Consider the following 14,724-nt stretch of genomic DNA (forward strand, 5'->3'; position numbering starts at 1 on the left):
CCCTTTGGTTTCCTCTGCTCTTCTCAAATACTTTAGAAAATAGGACCAGATTAGTAAAAGCATGCTAATGCTCAAGGACTCTCAAACCGCCTCATCCCCAGAGATAAATCCTGAAATTTAGACTTAAAAGAAGCAGAAAATTGAGGAAAATTGCCTTCTGGTTGCTAAGCTTTTACTGAAATATAACATCATTAAACTCCAACATTATGATTGCATCTATTTAGAGAAAATGTTTAGGTGTTTATGAATAAGAAATTTTAAGGAAGTTTCTTTTGGCGTTATGTCACAACAGTCACTCACATTACATTTTATATAATTGCCATTTATTTAATTCCTTTCTTCAGATTCTCTGTCATTCAAAAAGTTATGCTTAATATGTGTTATCATCATGTGCTGGAGATAAGCCTAATGTACATTATATTTTACTTTATCTTCTCTAAATCCATAATTAGTCATTTCTCTTAATCCTCCATCCTCAGTCGTGCAGGTTGATCATTTTCAGTCCTACACAGGCAAAGCTCTCCTTTTTTCTTACGCTATATATAAAAATATTGTGTTTTTAATTTTGCCTTTTTTAAACCTCTTTGTCAATAACATGGTTTATTTTCATCACAGGGTAAAGTTTCTGTAACAAAGTTCTGAAGCCAGTTTTATATTACATTCTAATATTTTACACACAACCTTTTTAGCCGAACAACCTCCGGACTTTCCATACACAGCCACGACAAACGATCTGTAATCACCATGCTTATGTAAGAAACTGTGGCTTTTAATGCGAACACACTAATGTTACTCTGGGGCTAGACAAAGGTCACTGCCATGTTGCTCTTTAAAGAATGTGCAGTCTTAAAGCATTTAGGCCAACTACAGTTAAGTGTGTTGAGACAAGAGGTCACGTGGAAGGAGATTTTAAAGCAGAAAGTGCTGGTGAAATTCCAGTGAGATGTAAAGTAATGTATGCATAAGATGGTGAACATGTACATCAAACCTCATTACGATTCTTTTTCTCTGTATGTTGACTGAGCTGTTTGCTTGTTCAGACAAAGAACCGAGACAATCACAGATACTAAAGGGCAAAGACATTTGTCAGGATAAACTATAGACTTGTAAAGCAGGAAAAGGCCACACAAAGTATTTCATCATTTGTCCCTCACTATTACTAAAGTCATTAAAGCTTTACCGAGTGAATCATTCACTGTGGATAAGCGTCTCAGTCTCAGATATGTGCTAAAATCACTCTTTATCCTAGTTTGTGTAGAACGATGTGCAGCTTTGGGGGCCTAAAATGAAAAAGGCTGAAATAGAAATTTGTGTCTTTTCAGAATTTATTCTGATTTAATCATCCCTGCTTTAGGAGCACTATCCCAGAACCAAGTCCACCCTCTCTTGGGCTCCCTGCCCATGCCAGGTCGATCCCTTCAGCAGCACACTCATGCCCAGCTGGAGCACTTCTTGCCGCTCAGGGTCAACGGCTCCTCGCCGCTTAGCCTCTTCCCCAATTTTAACACGGTAAGAACCCATTCTGCTTTTCTCTCTTACATGTATCACATACTGCAACTTTGGCTCCTTGACCATTTACATCTTTAGGTTTATCATTTACCATGCATTTGTTATAGAAACAGTCATTAGTCACAGTTTGCACATTATATTTTATGATGTTGTAGACAGTGCTGGACACATGCTTATTTGCCTTCTTGCCAAAAGTTGCCTGTACACCACCACAGTGGATTTGAAATCACTATGTGATTGAAGTGCAAGCTTTAAGCTTTAGCTCAACGAGGTTAACAAAAAAAAACTGAAATCATTTTCAGGAATCGACTCAAACGAATATTTAAATATAAAGATTATTTTGAATATTTAAATGATAATCCCCGCAGTTAATGACTGCATGAAGTCTAGAACCCCTGGACATCATCAAAGGCTTTTCTCTTCTCATCACTGCAAGTTTCTACAAGGTGCAAGTTAATTTTGATTTTATATAACCGAAATAATCATTTTTACAACTGTGCGGGCTCTTTTAGAGAATTTTGGAATAAGTCTAATCCGACCAGTGCTCTGCACCTTGCTGTAAACCCTCTGTATGTCCATTCTTGCATTTTTGCTGTCTTCTGTGGTCTTTCTGATTTTGGTTCTTCAGCCTAATGATGATGATGGCCTCCCTTATTTACACTGATATCAATTTGAGCCTTATATTAAAAATGACTATTTAAAGCTATAAAATACAAATTCAGTACTTTGAATCAACTTCAGATATTGTGTTTGTTTTATTTGTTACTAAATAACAACGGGACAGGCCTCACATGAGTATGAAGCTGCTTGCTGGGCAATTGTAAGATTCTTTTTAAGGTTCTGAAAATGTTGGACTATTTATAAAAAGTTAATGCTAAATTTTTGTAAAAACCCTTTGAAATAACGGTGAGAGTCTGCACTTCAGCCACACTGAAATCATGTGTACAGAAGCACTACAGAAAATGTTTTTTCTTTTTTGGATCTAACTTTAGGTGGATTTAATATCTTTGCTGCAGACAAATAAAAGGGATGAACTTTTATGTAATTATTCACAAGAAAGTGAAAAAGTGTATTTTTTCTACAAGGTCTGAATATAACTTTTATACTTTAAGTAAAAGTCTGCAAAAATTTAGAAACTCAGGACAGCCACTTGTGATGTCAGCATACAGGAAAAAAGCACCAAAATTAAGATGAACAAATACATTCGGATGATTTTTTATTTACCATGTTATCATTTTCTATGTGAAATACTTAACATTTTTTAACAGTTTAAACAGTTATGTGAAAGCTCATGTCATCATCAGGTCAAATCATCAAACATAACTCAGAATTCTAACTGAATTTTGCTTGAGCTTCACAGCCACGTTATACTTTATTTTTAACTTGCAATCATAAACATACATGAGAAATTCCAAATATAAAACCTCTGTCTGGCACATAAAACACGTGTTTTTTGGGGGCGGCTTTTATAGTCACAGCTTAAACCTGTAATGAGTAAAGTCTGAGGAAAGTGCTAAATGTATCAGGCAGGTGGGAGGCTGGATAAATATTCATCTCTGACAACTAAAGCTAAAAATATGGCTGAAATATCACAGCTTTACTGTGGGGATTAAAAACATGCTTATATTCAGCTCGTATTTAGAAAAATATACACAGTTTGCTGCCTTTACATAATTTACACAGAATGTTAAAAACAGACTTACAGCTCTTTCTATCAGAAATCTACGTTTATCACACGCGGCACAGTATTTTTTTCAATCACAGGAGGACGCTAAGCAAAAATCTACAACCTTATTTAATCAAAGTAATCAGCAAAATCAGCACTGATTCATAGTTAATCTGAAATACGGAGGTAGAAATGTGGGTAGTTATTTTGTACATCTGTGCAGATTTAAATCCTTGTTAAAGGAACACATTTTAACAACAAATAAATATGCTCCATTTTGCAAATAAGATCATTAGGAATGCCACCTTTTAAAGGAAATATGCAAAAACATATTTATTTATATTTAATTATTGCACATACAAAACAAAATCTCAGGTCCTGGATTATAAAATTCAATAATTTGGTGTATATGTGTATGTTTCACCTTATAGATGGACCCAGTGCAGAAGGCAGTGATCAACCACACTTTTGGCATGACTCCACCCAAGAAAAAACCCATTATCTCCTGTAACATCTGCCACCTGCGCTTCAACTCTACTGTAAGTGCTGTAACTCTACTTTTCCTCGATGTCACAAAGGAAAGTTTATTAGCATCTAGAATGCAACCTTAAAATAACCTGAAATCATCTCTCGTGCACCACAAGAAGATAGAAAATCTCCTCTGACCACATAGCTGGAGGTTTTTTTAGCCATTAAAGATAGTAAATCATATAATTTTTTGCAGCACGAAAATACATTTATGCCCATAGCTTTTGCAAACACTCCTCTGAAGTTCTTCTTTTTACCATTTTTTGCAGTCAACACAACATCTACATATTTTCAAATAATGTAATATTTTTTGCATCCCAAAAATGATCTTATTCCTGCCTATCTGTCTTATCACTCTGCTTGTTACATTTCTATCCTCTCTATTTTCAAATCACAGGCCACTTTAAAGGAAACCAGTCTGCTAGTTCTATTGCCTTTTATTCCTTATCACATTTTATTCATATTCATTTGACTCCAATGCCTATGGAGTTCATTTATACATATTTGCATTTATATTGTTAAGCGGTAACAGGGAGAATGACAATGACTCTGCTTTTTTGTGAAACTTTAAAGAAGCAGGACACTGGTCCAGGCTGATTATCCTACTACTCTTGCTTCCTAATCTCCTTTTTCTGTCTCTGCTCTTTACTTTTGGGTGCACAGTGATGGAGTCTGTTTTCTAGCTAACAGGCTCTCTCCTCCCTTTGTGGTACCTGCAGCTGTGCTGAGAGTGCTGGTTGACCCAGGAGTTGGATGCCAGGTTGCAGGCAGGTACCGGATCCCAACAGGGGGCAGAACAGTCCAGCAGGAATTTGCACTTCACAATTAAAGAGAAAGTCCAGAATAGCTGTGTAGCACTTTTTATGCTCATTGTTTGTGTAGTGCTTAAAAAAGTTACAGCTGAATAATTTTTTGCAGTTTTACATCCTACTTTTCATGCTGGACACACAGCTTCAACTTGCCATCGGAAAATGGGATTTAGCCACACCCAGTTATGCTGGTTAAACTGTTATTTTTACTTGCAGTTGAATTTCTATTGTTTTACTGATTAGATGTTGCAGTAAATTGATAACATCTGCTAAGCTTTGTAGCTTTTCATTACCTGTGCACGTCTTAGCATCTTTTAGCCCATTGTTTTGGTTTTCTAGCATTTTGGATTGCTCTTAACAGTTTCATATTGTTTTTTTCATACAATAACCTTTTTTAGTTAACAAAGAGGCTTAAAGGTCAAGATCTGCAACTAGCTTGTGGACATGGCGGTGTATTCAAATGCTAGAGAGCTTTCTCAGGAGTTGGTGGAGAGAATTCAGTGTCTTATGGTTCCTATGTCCTTCTTTTGCACACATTTCATGGTAAGGTCTTGCTAGTAGAGCGGCTTTTTAGCACTAATGAGGATGTGAATGTATCCCTAATGGGAAGCTCAAGCAGTTTGTCCAGTATGAAGTCAAATAAGGATGACTGTGAAAGTAAAACCTTTGTGGGATTGGTGTAAAAATTCCAGATTATTCCTTTAAAGCTGCTGAACTCACTAAAAAGCATGAAGGTCTGACAGATCAGCAGATCATATATGATATGACCTAATTTTTCTGCTCCGTAGACAGTTGCTTGTTGTGTGTGAAGAGCATCACTGATGTGACAAATGCATAAAGCAGCTTGAATGAAGGTCATCGGTCTCCTTCAGGTGTCTCTAACTGAAGATCTTGGTCTTGCAGTCCTGGGATTCTTATTCCATGCGTTTTTCTTTCAACGATGCTATGGTGGAACATGGTGAACTCATACTACACTGGCATGCCAGATAGTATGGCAGTATGCAGATGACAGCAGAGTCGTCCGCCTGACTCAGTGGAAAATCACGCTGAATGGTTGGTGTGCACTGACATTCAACGTAGCCAAAGGGCTTGTATACCCTTTGCTCAGCCCTCCATTCCCAACCACACACTTTGACCCATGGTGCCACCCTTTCTGTTTGTGTAGGAGTCCAAGCTTTATGCAAAGTGTTGACAGGGAGACCTCTACCCCACCACTCTATGCACAATCTGTGCTCACCTAAAGATCATGTCTGCGCACTATGAATTTGAATGTGCATTAGCAAGGGATGTACAGTGTGTGCCTTGAAACTGGTATGGATAATTTGAGCAATTACAAATTATCTAACAGCCTTGTGTGAAGCCAGATACTTGAAGTCTTGTCTCACTGATTCTCCGTTCTTTAGGAAGTGCACTCGTGTCTTTCTTATACAGAAAGGCACTGGGGTTGCAAAAAAATATGTGCTCTTAAAGGATAAGTGTGGTTATGTCATCATATTTTTCTTATTGTTATATAAGTCAATGCCATGAAAAGAACAAAACCATTAAAGGTTATTTAACTCCAATATCTCAGCACTGACCCATGCAGTTTCATTCTGTCCTTTTTAGAAAAGGTTACTTAAACAGCTTTTATTTTATAGAGTCTATTTTTATTTGTTGTATTAGGTATATTGTATTTAAAACACATGGTATGCATACATAAAGAGAGAAAAAAGGATTTTATGTCTCATATTATCATTTACTCATCTAAATGCCAACTTTTAGTATATTCTTATGCAGTATAATTATAAGAATTAAGTATGAATCATGTAACTATTATGCTGCATGAGGAAAATGGCAAATGCAGACATTTAACCTGTTGAAAGCCTACTAGAAGTAACCCTTGAAGCTTTTCTCTGAACTGAGAGGTTTCGGTCATATTTCAGGCCTGCTTAAGGAACAAAATGACTCCATTTGCATCAGAAGTTAGTGAGGGTGGTCCCTGCCTATGCAGCTACCCTTGGAAAAACCCAAGAAACTATTCTAACTGTGGTCAAACCATGTCTTTATTGATATATACTCAAGTGTCAACACATGGGAAAAGGGGAGGTCGTCAAATGTCATCTTTATCAGGGGAAGAGGTAACAATTAAATCACATAATTATTCCGTTCATTTTCTTCCACTTATTCAATTCAAGGTTGTTGGCTGAGGGGATGAAGGGGTGAGCCTGTCCCACCTGTCATGTGACCAAAGGCAGGTACACCCTGGACAGGTCCCTAGTCTATCAAAGGGCTAAATTAAATTACACGTTTTTAATTTGACATGTCAAGAAAAGTATCGGCTGTCACCAACTTATCCTTTGAGTACTGCTTGTTCTGTATTCATGATGTTTTGGATTGTTTGGTTAAGTTGCTGAAGCAATATTTTGCCAACTAATCTTTGGTAATTTACCATCATATATATATTTCACAATCTATGTAAATGACTCACAGTTAAATTCATAAATAAATAAAATCGAACGAAGTTTCTTTTGTCTCTATTCAAAAAATAAAGTTTGCAAATCAGTCGTCATGGAGATGGCTTGGTTATAAAAGATGTCATGTAAATATTCAGCAGGACACCTATATAAGATTTATTGTATTTATTAATGAAATAATTAGCAAAATTGTTTTTTTTCCCTTTATTTTGTTTCCTAAAGATAATTCTTGTATATTAAATACTAAAATTTAATGTTGTTTGGACGTACAAGTTTTTTTATCCTGCTTCGGCTGTTTTCACTGTTGGTATACTCTGACATGAAGCTGGAAGCAGATCTTCTTCCGTAGAGCTTTGTCTACAGATATCCAGAGTCATATGGGGATCACACATATCTGCATGTGTCTGCTGTCTCGTTGCCACAAATGTGTTTTCTCTTACAGAGGGAGGCACAGAGGTCATTTTGTGTCACAGTGTAACGGACACGGGCCATTTTGTGTCAGAACGAATCAGTGGAAAGATGAGCCAGTGAGCTCAGAGGATGCTCATGAGATGCCATTAGTCCAACTGATGCTCATTTGTGCATCATCATGACAATGATGATTATCAAAATGGTGATGTGATTCTCCCTCAGAGTCAAATGCTTAAACGCATATTTTTTCCCCTAAATTTATAAGAGCATGTGAAGTCAAAGCAGTGGAACAGATGGAACTATTACAGTTTACTGATTTCGTGCTGTCCTTCACTAATTTAATCAGTCATTCTGTGCATATACTCTACGCTGACTTTCCCCTTTGCTTGTTTTGCCCTTGTGTGAACATTCCTCTGTGTGTGTGTGTGTGTGTGTGTTTGCGTGCGCCTCTGTGTGTATGTGTGATTGCTAGACCCAGGCAGAGGCCCACTACAAAGGTCACAAGCATGCTCGCAAGCTAAAGGCCTTGGAGACCCAGAGGAATCGGCAGAAGAACGGACAGAGTCAATCAATATCAAGCAAAGACAGAGATAGGGACAAGGGTGTGATGGGAGGAGTAACTGGGCCAACAGACTCGCAATCGAAAGACAAAACAGGTATACATTTTTCTTTTCTAAAGCCAGTCCTCTTGCCACGCTCTGAGTAATTAGATGTAATTGGGGAGACGTAAGCACTAAGGCTTGGTAGCTGCCACTCAGCTGGTTAATTACCAGCTATTACCTGTCCTACTATCATTGGATCCGTCAGACAGGTAATTACTCCCATCAAGCTAAGACATTCGGCAAGATGAGGAGCCTTAAAGCACCTCAGCAGAGATTCCATCTACAGAGAGATGTGGTAGTGTTACTGTCAGCTTTTTATTCAACAGTGATACGAGTCCCACATCCAAGTTCCTTATTCCTGTTATTTAATGAGGTGCTGTCACTTTGGACATGTCAAACAGTGTAGAAAATTATGGAAAATCGGTCAGAAGTACGGGTAATATTTGCCCACGAGTATTCTTTTCAAAATCAAACAATGGTCTGGATGTAGCCAGCAGTGGTGGCTAATGGATGTAGCAAAGAATAGCATAGCAGGGTTTCATTTCTTTCCAGCTGCTTTTTTTTTTTTTTAAGATTTACTGCATAGATGGTAGAATTGAAATGTGTCTTTTAGAAAATATTTTGTTTTGTTTTGTTTTGTTTTGTTTTGTTTTTCATATTTTTGCACTGAAAATGGGTTCTGATCTGATTAATTAACTTATTTGTGCTTCAGTAGATCTTGGAGTTCTTCAATGAGAAGGCCAGCAGAAATCATTACCAATTGATCTTTTTTTCCCCCTGTTAATTTTTCACTTATTTCTTCAATGAAATCCACAGACCACAAATCCCCAGAAAAAATATGGGGACATTAGTGCTTACCATTACTGACCCATGTCCTTTCCATACTGTTAACTTTATAGCTATTGGCTGTATAGTTGCATTAACAGCAAAGACTAATGACTTTGCTATTTGCTTTTTTACTTCTTTCTAGTCATTAGTCACTCAACTTCTCATTCTTCCTGACTAAAAACTCACCATCTTTTTTTCTCTCCTCTGTCGGTTTTCCTTTTCATTACTGATCCTCTCTCTTCCATTTTCTTCCAGCGCCTATCAATTTCCCTCTAACCACATAATGATAAGCTTGTTACATTCGGTGGTTGCCATGGTTGTTGATTGATGGTGACAGAGGGAGCTTCGGCAGAGAGAGCGAACGAATGACAGCGAGACGCAGGGACAAAGGAAGAATGATTGAGATGGCAGGGGGGAAAAGCAGAAAAGATATGAAAATTAAAAAGAGATGAGTGTAATATAAGTATAATAGCAGGATTATATGAAAGGATGAGAACAAAGAAAAAGTTGCACAGGGAGGTCAGGGCCTGGTTCTTTTCTAAAGAAATAACTTAAGTCAAGAAAATGCATTATTCATACTTTGACTGTGAAGAAATCATGTTTCATGTAAATCAAATAATTCTGTAAGTTTAAAAATTACACGAGGTGTGGCCATAAATGCATAAATAAATTTACAAAAACATCTAAAATGTATTTGAAATTTAAAAACAGTGAGTCTAAGCATGAAACCCTCATGAAAATGGGATTTTAGTGATACCTTTACAGACTGGTCTCAGTCTGTAGCTTAATCTGCTGCATTTAGTCTCTTATATTACAATAAAAATATATCTTAGCATTTGCATTCTTTGTAATTAGTGGTAATATACTCTATTTTTCATACCCCCCAGAAAAAGTCTGGACTTTCTGTTAACTGTCTGTTTAAAATCAGATTAACATTCAATTAACATTGGATCAAGTTTAATTTAACATTACAGTATGTGTTATCTTATAATTATTTTGCTACTTCTATGTAAAATTGATGGTCATAATGAGAAACCAACAGAGACGAGAGAGTAATCACCTGCCCCTGCGTGATAGCAGTGCAGCTCTTTGAAACATTTTGACTTCTGGCATCAAAAAGGGGATTGACCCCTCATTTATCCTTTCAGCATCTCAGTTTACAGCTTTATGGACTCTATAGGAAAGTATTAGTGCCAAACAACAAAAGATGTGCTGCAGAGAAGAACTTACATTTTCCTCTATAAAATACATTATGCTTGCGGTCTAAACCAGTATTATTTTCATTTGCATGCAACCTTGAGGCCTTTGGGAACAATTATGTGATGCTTTCACTGATAGGAACTTGAATATAAGAATCAGCGCCAGTATTTCTGGTTTTCATGTTTCTGAATTTTGGGGTGTACAAAATCCACTGTAGTCCTACAGCAGTTTGCTGGATAATTGCAGAACTCACATTTGTATTCTCATAACAAGGTCAGCAGTTGTCGCCTGGCAGTTTGGCCCAAATATTAATTTAAATAGTGTGACATAAGTCAGGGAATTGTATTTAGTCAAAATGCTACTGTACTTCCATTTGTATCATTAATGCATAATGAAGGGGTGAATCTACATAATAATATTCACCCCTTTGCCGTTCTTAACTTCCCCTTCAGTCACCTTGTCGTGGTACCTTGACTGCTCTCAACGGATTGTTTTTGCCACATTAGGCAGCTGTAGCCTCGTAATTAATGACTCTCCACTGGAAAGCAAATTAGATTCTAGTATTTCCTTAAAAAGGCTAGTTTGGTCAGTATACCCATGATGAAAGGCTTTCTTCTTATGTTTATGTTCATTTTGTATAACCTGTGCAGCACTTTGGTGAATTAAAGTTGTTTAAAATGTGCTATAAAAATAAGCCTTGGCACGACTTGATGTGTTAACAGGCCCAGTCACGTCATCCACTTCTGCACAGCAGCAAATGGAAATCAGCAAAGGGAGCTCACTGGCTGCCACTCCCTCTTCACAAACTTCATCCACGGACTGTTCGTTGCTAGCCTCTCCTCACCTATCCCCCCATGTTTCCCCGGGCTCTCAGTCTTCTGACCTTCCCTCAAACGTTCCACATGTGGAAGGGTGCAGCTCAGCCACCAGTTCAGCACCACAGTCTGAGCCTCAGGGAAGCTCCACAGGAGGCGAGGAGGAAACAGTGAAGGTGGAAGAGGTTAAAGAGTCCAAGAGCAACAAAAAACATCTCCACTGCCCTACATGCAAAGTGACGGTCAATTCTAGCTCCCAGCTGGAGGCTCATTGTAGCGGTAGGTAGTTCATCTCTTTGTTTTTTGCCCTTTCAATCTTTTTATTCTTTATTAATAATATTATTTAACATTCTGTTCTTCCGGTCTGATTGGTACTGATTGAATCAGGCTCTAAGCACAAGCAGATGCTGGACGGTCAGAATACCAGCCAGCCACAACGTAGGGTCAAGATGACATCATCATCCAGACCCGCCTGTCGAATTAAGCAGCGAATGGGCAGCAAAGCCAGACCAGCAAGACCGGTTGGTGTAAACAATCAGCCTTTTCACTGTGAACTGTGCCAAGTGTCTGTCAACTCAGAGTCACAGCTGAAACAGGTACGAATGCTTATCCTACTATTTTACTTTGCTAATTTTACTGCTGCATAAACCACCTGTCAATGTCCAAATGCTAAAAATGCAGGATGACTACTCTTTATACTCTACAAGGTAACTCTTTGGGAGTTTGTGTGAGCTGTCTTGACAAAATGACTTTATTCCTTCCTTTCTGTCCTTTTTTTAGCACATGAACAGCAGGAGACACAAAGAGCGTTTGGCTGGGAAGCCTGTCAAGGCGAAGTTCACCCCCTATAATAAACTACAGCCCAGTGCTGTCTTAGCGGTGAGAATTTCTCTCTCACACAGACACATACAGACACACACACACATTTGTCCACTTTTATTTTTGTCTAAATCACAGATGGCCATCCAAGATCACTTACAGCACAAACAAAACATACACAAACTTGTCAGATGCAAATTAAGTGCTGTCTCTTGCACCTGTCAGCATTTTTTGCAACAATGCTGACATGTGCATTTAACTCTGAGCATCACTGTGTGTAAGTACAGCTTTACAGATGCTTGTTCAGGCTGAACACTTTTTCTTGTCTTTGATTTCAGACTAAACTGGCCCTACAGAAGCAGCTATCCAAGGCCCTGCCACCGGGCTTCCTGACCAGCCCCCTTAATCCAGCTGCCCTGTGCGCCATGGCGTCTGGACCGTTGGCACTACGGCTGCCACCGGGCCCTACAGCCATAATCCAGGGTCCCCTGATCAGCCCCACGCTCTTCAGGCCTGCCCCAGGACCGCTGAGGGCCACACATGCTCCTATTATCTTCTCTCCTTACTAGCAGGGAGCATGATGCTGAAGGACCAACAGCAGAGCTGACCTAACCTAGCCAAAACTGGGAGAAAAGATTAAACTGGTCTTCTGAGAACAAATCACAGCCCCCTCTGAGTGACAAGGACACTACACAGAGAGAGTGGGGACAACATATTATGTCAAGTTTGCCAAGTCATAAGAGCAAAAGGCACAATCCCCTGGTGTGGATTGAGATTTTGGCGCTGACTGACCAGCGTCTCATACTTAAAAATGGAAGGACCATTGCTCAGCTGTCTCCTGTCAGCAAACTGTTGAGTGCATGTTCCCCGGGGTCTGGACCCCTCTGGAAGCCATAAGAATAAGCATCCTCTAGTTTTATTTATAAAATGATAAGAAACTAATACACTAGGGTGTTTAAGTGTTACACAGTGTTTGTTGCCAAAAAAATTCTTTAATTTTGGGAAGTTGTACTCTGGGAGAAGAAGAAAAACACTTTATCTTTGCTTAAGTTTTCATAACTAAATCTGAAACTCCCAGGAAAACTGTTGATTTCCATATGCCAACATATGACAAAAAAAGTGCAGATCTGTAACTTGTCAGGCTGAGACGACGACAATGACGACAACGACGACAACGAACCCTGACAAATGTTACAATTTTACAGCCATCAACAAATACAAAATGCCTTTTTTTTATAATTTATTTGATACTGAAGGTTGTAAGAGTGCTGTGCTTGAAAGCATTTTACATGGAAAGTGTGCACTACTACCGTCCATGTCTTACCATTATACATCAGAGCAAAGGATCAAGGGAATGTTTCTTTAATTGAAACTCTGTTCTGGCCATACTAGAAGAATAAATCTTCATAACACTGACAAATACCAATAGTTTAAAAGTTCTAAACCAGTTAACCACCATCCTTTGAATATACACATAAGTGTTACAAGTGTTTGACACGTCGGTCTTTACTGTGCGACCCTCAATCATAGATTGGCTCCCTAAATTGGAACTCGGTAATCCAAAACTCTGATGACAGGAGCCAATATGATGCATGTTTTTTAGGAGAATTTTAGATGGCTTCATAGACATTAACACTTAAAGTCCCCAGAATTACGGTAGCGGGTATAAGCACTATTTAAACATAAATGGTTTAAAACACACTATAATGTAGTTGTATTTAGATATAAGAGTGTTTTGTTTTAACAATAGTGCAGTGTATTTGTAATAATCAAAAATCAAAATTAGAAATCTTGATAAATACAATCCATTGAACAACACACTCCTTATATCTAGCAACTTATCTAATGTTTTTTTTATGCTGCCTTAGAAAAGCTAAAGAAGGGGACTTCAAGTATTTCCAGTGAATTAACAAACTGTAGCAGCTTGATGCTGTTTGTGCAATATGAACAGATGGATGGATGTGTGTTATTCATCATATCAAAAGGCTTTATCCACAAGTTTTTAAAGTGTCTTTAACATTATATTATAATTATTATTTATAGAGTGTATTTAAAAGAAAAACAGTGTCCTCTCATTATAGAAATCTCTATCCTACATGGCTGTGCTGAATCACCCTAAGCAATATGTATTTTAAAGTGTCACCCAATACAATTAATGACTAGTGTAACTGTGCATCAATTGCAATAATGTAAATTATTATGTGGTAAAAAAAAATGTTGATACTGTATTCTATATGAACTTATAAATAGCCCTGGTTTTTAAACCGTTGTTCTTGTGTTTTCTTTACAGGCAAACAAGTGTCTTTTTCTTCTTTTTATAATTTCATAGTGGATACATGTCATAAAATAACACAGTCGATTGATACAAAACGGGGTTCAGAATTATTGTATTTATAATCAAATAAAATGAATGTGTCATATGACATGAGTCTACGGGTTGTAGAAGAAATTACACATGTGGTGAATTATTGACCACTGAGGATTTGAAACATTTTTACCAGATTAAGTCGCAGCTGATCTGTTCCTTGTGCCTGTATTTTAATAGCTTAGTGCCCTCTAGTGGTGGGCAAAAAAGTATAAAATAGTGTAACCTAAGAGTACACAGATGTTGGTACCTTTTTTTGACATAGAGATTGGTTTAAAAAAGATTACAAAGAACTGTGGCTATCGGGATTTTTATAATGATGGCATATAATATTTAGAAACGACATCTAATTACTGGTGCAATAAAGTATTTACAGTCATTCTTGTTACCTAGACCTTATAGTCTGGAATAAATGCTATTGTTTGCATATTGAGCACTTTCATAAGCAGATTTATAAGATAGGAAAATCCATATCCACACGTACAGTTGTGGGTTATTTTATCTGGAAAAGTCTGCATGCTCCCGGGTGAACACAAAGAAATAAATTAATAAGTAAAATACAAGTGAAGGTATATAGATGATTTGAAGGTTTAAAGCTAACAGCATCATATTACTGGTTAATTTATTTTTATTTTTATTTTCTTTTTTTACTTTTGGTAACATAAAAAGACTATTTTACTTTTAGTATTGCCAGAAAATAACCTACATTTAGACACATT

At 37.6% G+C, this 14,724-nt stretch overlaps 1 protein-coding gene across 2 annotated transcripts in view; it reads left to right on the forward strand.

Annotated features, from left to right (window-relative positions):
* The window catches only part of LOC309712950 (zinc finger protein 385B-like), an 87,765-nt gene extending 73,811 nt beyond the window's left edge, over window positions 1–13,954 (forward strand). Inside the window, exons 3-9 of one of the 2 annotated variants that reach the window (XM_082544174.1) lie at window positions 1,355–1,509; window positions 3,607–3,714; window positions 7,849–8,032; window positions 10,729–11,100; window positions 11,209–11,417; window positions 11,602–11,700; window positions 11,979–13,953. In XM_082544174.1, coding sequence (XP_082400300.1) covers window positions 1,355–1,509; window positions 3,607–3,714; window positions 7,849–8,032; window positions 10,729–11,100; window positions 11,209–11,417; window positions 11,602–11,700; window positions 11,979–12,209 — 1,358 coding nt within the window. In that variant the 3' untranslated portion in view covers window positions 12,210–13,953. Of the gene's footprint in view, window positions 1–1,354; window positions 1,510–3,606; window positions 3,715–7,848; window positions 8,033–10,728; window positions 11,101–11,208; window positions 11,418–11,601; window positions 11,701–11,978 lie in introns of both variants that reach the window. The other variant, XM_082544175.1, reaches the window with a different exon arrangement.
* The last annotated feature ends 770 nt before the right edge of the window (window positions 13,955–14,724 follow it).

The sequence above is a fragment of the Aulonocara stuartgranti genome (genome assembly GCF_965226115.1).
Source record: "Aulonocara stuartgranti genome assembly, chromosome: 8".
In the NCBI taxonomy this organism is placed as follows: domain Eukaryota; kingdom Metazoa; phylum Chordata; class Actinopteri; order Cichliformes; family Cichlidae; genus Aulonocara; species Aulonocara stuartgranti.